This window comes from Monomorium pharaonis, chromosome 8 (assembly GCF_013373865.1).
Source record: "Monomorium pharaonis isolate MP-MQ-018 chromosome 8, ASM1337386v2, whole genome shotgun sequence".
Classification (NCBI taxonomy): Eukaryota; Metazoa; Arthropoda; class Insecta; order Hymenoptera; family Formicidae; genus Monomorium; species Monomorium pharaonis.
In genome coordinates, this window is record NC_050474.1 from 362,382 (window position 1) to 369,317 (window position 6,936).

The 6,936-nt window shown below is 34.8% G+C and overlaps 2 protein-coding genes across 4 annotated transcripts; one reads left to right on the forward strand and one right to left on the reverse strand.

The window, feature by feature from the left end:
- The first annotated feature begins 604 nt into the window (after positions 1-604).
- On the forward strand, positions 605-6,471 carry LOC105834089. Of its 3 annotated transcripts, none has more exons than XM_036291607.1 (9): positions 605-1,086; positions 1,574-2,282; positions 2,487-2,796; positions 2,899-3,239; positions 3,301-3,526; positions 3,632-3,970; positions 4,431-4,584; positions 4,729-4,892; positions 4,952-6,471. In XM_036291607.1, exons 2-9 carry the CDS (start codon positions 1,645-1,647, stop codon positions 5,249-5,251), a joined length of 2,472 nt encoding a protein of 823 aa, XP_036147500.1. In that variant the 5' UTR covers positions 605-1,086; positions 1,574-1,644; the 3' UTR covers positions 5,252-6,471. The 3 variants fall into 3 exon arrangements, with proteins under 3 accessions (XP_036147500.1, XP_036147499.1, XP_036147501.1); XM_036291606.1 differs by having other exon boundaries at positions 606-1,030; XM_036291608.1 differs by lacking the exon at positions 605-1,086 and adding an exon at positions 1,244-1,489.
- Positions 5,779-6,914, reverse strand: LOC105834090 (26S proteasome complex subunit SEM1). Its single transcript, XM_012676321.3, has 3 exons — positions 6,702-6,914; positions 6,482-6,578; positions 5,779-5,888 (listed from the first exon to the last, which is right to left on the reverse strand). Exons 1-3 carry the CDS (start codon positions 6,784-6,786, stop codon positions 5,837-5,839), a joined length of 234 nt encoding a protein of 77 aa, XP_012531775.1. The 5' UTR covers positions 6,787-6,914; the 3' UTR covers positions 5,779-5,836.
- Between the last annotated feature and the right edge of the window lie 22 nt (positions 6,915-6,936).

Consider the following 6,936-nt stretch of genomic DNA (forward strand, 5'->3'; position numbering starts at 1 on the left):
ATTGCTTTACTGTTTACAGCCTACAGCAGACATTGAGCCAGTTCATTGCGTGCTTACAATGAGCGTTGGGGCATTCGGGATTAGTTTTTGGTCGCCTTTCTTTGATGGCCGGCTTGTATGTTATTGCTACGTCGTTTTTATTCTAGACAGCATTGCCGTAGTTTTAGTGCTGTTACGGCTAAAACACTCCATTGTAGATGGCCCTTAAAGGGCCATCTACAATGGAGAGTCGTAGGCCGTAGCAGTAGTCGTAGAAAATGTCTCCACTTCGTATTGCTTTACTGTTTACAGCCTACAGCAGACATTGAGCCAATTCATTGCGTGCTTACGATGAGCGTTGGGGCATTCGGGATTAGTTTTTGGTCGCCTTTCTTTGATGGCCGGCTTGTATGTTATTGCTACGTCGTTTTTATTCTAGACAACATTGCCGTAGTTTTAGTGCTGTTACGGCTAAAACACTCCATTGTAGATGGCCCTTAAAGCTTCGTCTACAGAAGTCGCAAGCAGCCAATCGCGACTTGCGACAGCCAATGAGCGCCTAATTTCTAGTTAAAGCTCGACATTCATTGGCTGTCGCAAGTCGCAACTGGCTGCTTGCGACTTCTGTAGACGAGGCTTTTTGTACGACGTACGACGGCCACGACGGAGTGTCTTTATCCAGAGTCGATAGTATGTAACATGAACAGTATGTAATTTGATGTGATTTGATGTCACGCGGTATCGGTAATATGTATGATCGTCGCGCAAACGAATTGAAACGAATAATGGCCGAAGATCTCGTAGATGCGCATTCTGTGACTGCATCGCGTGTGATATAACGGAAATGTTGAAGATCGGCTACGCGAATAAATCAAATTAAAGTGGGGTCATTGCGCGATATGGATTTATCATAACAGATGACGAGGTACAGGCATTCACCCTCTTGCAATGCAATTCGAATCGCGTTAATGACGAGGTTAATCCCCTATGGGAACACTTTGGAAATGGCGATAAAGTGAACAGCTGTGCGTCAAGTAGGAATGCATACGTGGTACGTTTTTTAAGGATTTGAAGAACATGTTTAGTGCTACTATACTAAGTATACATGTTCGTTCATATTGTATTTACGTCTTTTACATGTCATTTGTAATGATAATGCCAAGATACACACACGCATCGCCCCCCACACAACACCCCCCCCCCACACACACACACACACACACACACGTTGATCAAGTCAGTTTTTCACGAGTGTGATAATTGAAATAACTGTCTAGAAAGCACACCTCTTATTTCTTAATCCTAAAGTGTTATTTATATTTTCTTTAATACTACTCTTGATGAAAATTTACCTACAAAATTAGGAATGTTTAAAAAATATTGTACATTATAGGTTACTAGGATGTTAAAACTAAACTAATTATTTTAATGTAAACAAATCTTATCAAATGTTATTTTAAGCAAAAGTTTTCATAATGAGAATCAGACTAAACTTGAAGATTTACTCACAGTAATACTCCATAGTTAATTTTGTAATCTGCATATGATAAACATTAAGTGAAAAATGGAATTAACCATATTCTTTCCTTGACAGGTTCTGGTTACTGTAGCACAAAATGTGACACCTAAGTTGCTGCTGGTTAAAAGTATTACACAGTTTATAAAATGGAAAGAGTTATACCAATGAGTTGGTTGAATCAAATATTGCTAGTCTTTAGTATATCAGCTGCAATATTGTCCTTGGTTATACAAGGGTGGGTAGATTTTACACCTCTGCCAATATACGTTTCTATCTCCTGGGCTATATTTGTCACAATTATATCCATATGGCTGAGTTGCTACTTGTTACGTCTAACACTAAAAGCCAACAGTCCGATTGCTATAGAATTTATGAACAAGTGGATATGCAAGAAACTAGTGGATCAACTGAGTTTAGATTGTTCAGTAGATGAGAATGAAAGTATAGAGCTCACTCGCAAAGGTGATAATGAAAACCAAAAAAACTCAAATTCCACACAAAAGGATAGTGTTAAGTGCAAGAATGATGATTCCTGTAAGAAAGAGAACTCTTTGACAAGAAGAAAAAAGCTGAATGTAATAGAAATGACACAAGAGATTAATGCAAAGTATATAGAAATTTGGTATAAAAATATAAGTAATGACAAGTCATTCCCTGATGAGGCGCAGAACTTGTTGATCAAGTTCTTGACCAGGCTTGTCTGGAAAGCCAGTCTAATAGATAAGATAAAGCTTACTAATAAATTGGCAAGTGTGTTACTGTTACACCTAAAGGAATATCGTAGGTATGGATGTATCTATTGAGAATTATTTTTGTAAAGCCTGTTTATACCAATATAGATTAATTTTAATTCGCGGAAATATAATTTACTTTCTGTCGTTTTCTAATTGTAAGAAATTGAAGGCGAAATTAAAGTTATTTTACATACGTAGACTGGACATTAATTAGGAAAAATTATTCTATTTATTGATGCATACTCATTCCACAGGGCATTACGTAGAGTCGAGAAAGGTACTGCAGTGAATGTGGAGGAGGCATACAAATATTTACACCCTGGTTCTCGCAGTACATCAACATTGGAGCACATGTTACATCGTTTGGTTACTGTCCTGGCACAAGAGTTTTTACAGTGGGAATTAACTAGTTCGTTACCATGTAAACTTTTGTTATCTATTTTAGCAAAGAAACTCTTAACAACAATAGACATAATCAGCTCCCCAGATTGGTTGATCGAGAATTTGTTAAGATTATTAGAAGCTCCAACAAATGAAGTCACTCCAGTTAAACAAAATATCAATGTAAATTCTAATAATAATAATAATAATAATAATAATAAATAATGATGATGTTGTATAGTTATATGATAATGATAATATACTAATTTAATTGGTCTTTTTCAGGGTACCATAACTGTTGCTTTAAGTGATGGTATCACATCCGCGACAGCGGCTGTAATCCCACAGCAATTGCCAAAATCTTTATCCAAGTCTAGTCTATCCACAGCTACTACGAGTGAAGACAAGAATACAGCTTTAATGACAGCTCCAGAAAAACCAACTCTATGTCTGGAAGGTCTCTCTACAGAGCATAGAGGCCTGTGGGGAGACAGCATAACGGACACAGATCTGGATCTGGAAGAAGATAAGATATCACCGGTGTATGAAGAACCAACGGATTTCGCTACGACTATCGCTAGGCTTAGAAGTCTATTACAACAGAAATCTACAGCGACCACACCACTGTTAGTACAAACAACACTTAAATATCTTAGACTGGGATTACATAAAACCTGTAAATTTCAGACATGCTGAAGAAAAATCCTATGTAATATACGAAGGCAGCCAATTTACGAATTTATCAATTCCTTGGACTGAGTTCCACACCGCGACGGATGGCTCACAGCAACTGTATTACTGCATACAATTTGACGATGTCGAGCAACGTGGAATGGATCTATTCGAAACAACCACTGCTACAGTCAAAAGGCAGTATGCAGATTTTGTTCAGTTGCATCTTAGTTTGGAAGAAGTAAGTCTTGTAACGTAAAAACATTTTCAAAATTCGTACAAAAAGGACTTGCAAATAAATTTAAAGCGGCAATTTAAATTTAATAATTACGCTTACAAATTCTAGATTCCAACGTTAGCAAGTATTATGTCGGAACTAGTGTTACCTGAAGGTGGCCGAATTGAATTAGAAATGTATTTGAAAACGTTGTGTACGCGATTGGCGACTGAATGTCCGCCGCAACTGCGTCATTTTCTTCGTCCTAGTAGCAGTGCAAGCAAGAAAGCCGACGCGGTAGCACCTCGTTTGGATCGATTTTTAGCAAAGACCGTAACTGGTGTCTTTAACACATTGAAAACCGTTGTACCAGGTTTTGAATTAGATCAAGAAGAAGATGCTTCTCCTCCGCCTACTCTAATGCCTTTGTCTGACATACCCTGGAGATTTGTTGAGGATATAAAGTCGGTAATGGAACTTGTATATACACACGTGTGTAATATAAATAACATGTGCATTCTAACAAACATATTCATATAACTAAGAATTTTAGTATTTATGTTTAATATATCTGTAAAAAATCAGTATAATTATATGTACATATTCTCCACTAAGTATATATATATATATATATATATATATATATATATATGTATATATCTCTCACTAAATATATATGTGCGTGCGTGTGTGTGTGCGCGCGCGTGTGTGTGCATGCACACGTGTGCGTGTGTATATAATCAAGAAATATATTAAACTACGTGCATTAAGTTCAATCCAAGTTTTTTGTTTTATCTTTTGTTATCACATTTTCCTAATGTAAAGAGAATTTTACTCTTCACACGTTTCACAATTTAATTTATCTTCCAAATTACAATCTCTTGTATAATATACACAAAATGCATATTTTAAAATATCTTGTTTATAGAAAAGTCTTGCTTGTGAACTTCAGCAATTGATTGCGGAAAGAACTGAGTACTGTACGGTAGACACAGCTTATGAGGCAGTTGACTCAATAGAAGCTAGTGGCGATTCAGAGTTACTGGATTGTTGGTGGGAGACTATTAATACTTCATATGATGGTAACTATAATAATATTGCTTTTTGTTACATGCATATAAAATTATATACACTATACACTCGAAAGTTTCAACATGTGTGAGATTTCTTGTATTTCATGAAAAGTTGAGCAAAAAAAAACTCGCGTGTATATATTTCTTTTCTAGATGAAATAGACGAGTTAGATTCCAATTTAACACTGACATGTACGACGGTAGATTTGATTTGTGAGCTTCTAGCAGGTATTGCTAGTAATAATACATTACAACAAGAAGCGGTTGTTAGATGGACCAAATTGCTACTTGGAAACATTTCAGAGCCAATCCTGCAGGTGAGATTTATGAAAGACTATTATATTTTTTCCAAGCTATTAACTTCATTTATTTACAGAAAATTATTTGGTCATTTTACTCTCTAAGCGGTTCTCCGTTAAATTGGGATACGTCACATAACATCACAAGTCAGAATAGTGCACAGTTGAGGGATAAATTACTATGTGTATTAAAGAAAAAGATATCGTACAATATCAAATTGATATTCGGCGAGGATGACGCGTACAAGGCTCTGAACTATCTGTTAAGTTCATATGAAATCAAAAGGATTAATTTAGATTTAAACATGCAAATGTTGGATGCATTAGTATCGGAACTATTAATTTCCTGTAAAACAAATTACGATGCCGCAAATTAATTTAAATTTTTATTCATGTCTTTAGACAGAAGATTGTACTTGACGATTAGCAAGACTATTCACACACTATTTTCTTCCTCCTAATAATGTATCTGGAGTCATTAAGAGGATACTTATATCAAAATACTTATGTAAAGACAAATCGATATGTGCCATATGTAGAGCATATGTTAACCATTTACATTTTCGTGATAACTCGATGGATTTTTTAAAATAAAGACTGTACCTGATTATATATTTACAATAAGATAATGCCAAGTATATTTTCCATTAGAGAATAATGGCTCCTTTCTATCGATAGTGTGAAAAGAGTCACTCTTGGGAAGGCACTATATGCATTTCTGAACTTACTAAGTATAGCATTTATATTTAATAACAAAGTTTTGTACAAAGGAATTGTTCGTCCTTCTGCAAAACGTATGGTGCATGTTGTACAATGTATATAAATTGCAACCCTATCATTGATATTCTGAAGATTGTGAGAAGTTTTACTTGAGTATACACATACAATTTACGAAAACAAGAGCTTAATACTTAATTACATTTATTTATATGCAATAAGATTAAATGTACATTACAATATAATTAGTTTTTCTTGGTTGTATCATTTGCAGCTTTCTGTTTCTCTAGCTGTGCTCTGAAATGAATTACAACCAGTAGTAAAGTGAGTTTTATGTATAACATGTTTGCAGTATATATATATGTACATATCTGTGTTTAACATAATAAGACAAAATAGAATACTGATTTCCAAACGTTATAACGTCTTATGATTATCTAAAAGTTAAAATAGCATAATCTTTATTTTGTAAGTTGCATTTAACATTTTTTTATCGATCGAATCTTACATTGTTTTCCCCCTTCCTATAGATATATGTAAAATTTATTTAAAAAATGGAATAATAGTAAAACATCACTCCAGTTTTAAAGTTAGAGCATCTTTTGTATATAACATTTTGCAATTACATTAAAATTTTAACTCTTAGACGGTCGCGAGGGTTTTTCTTAAATCAATTTTGTTTTAGGAAAAAAATTTAAATACATAATTGGATGCAAAATTGATTTCGAAATGATATGTCTAGCAGCCCTCCTAAGATAAAAAGAGTAATCCTTACTTTTTACGTGTATCGCATTTAGTGGTTTTTTATTGCTAAAATTCTACTTTGTTTCTTTCCCTTCTCGTATATATGTGGAATTTGTTCAATAAACGAATTTATGACAAATGACTACCTCAATTGTTGATTGAAGTCGTCTTCAACGTCATCGTCGTCCCAGTTATCCTCCCATACGCTGATGTCATCACCGTCTTCATCTTTTGCGGTCCAATCTAGTTAACAAATTTATTTTAAAAGTTGGGTAAAAAAAAGTCTGATCACGATTTTCAAACTACTAAATTGTGATTTTTAAGGTTACATCGCACAGTGACTTTGACAAATTAAGAAAAGCGTACCTTCCGCAGGAAATTCCTCAAATTCATCGTCTTCCTCGAGCAATCCGAGATCGACTTTTGCTTTGTCGTTTTTGTTGTCGGACATGTTTGCGAGTTTTTTATACTAAATAATTTTCTATGAACTTTGTAATTACACGTTAAAATCCAGGTATCAACTGTACCAAGCACGAGGACTACTGAGGACCACTGAAGACTACTGTTCTGAAAACTCGTTCAGGTAACAACCTAACTTATC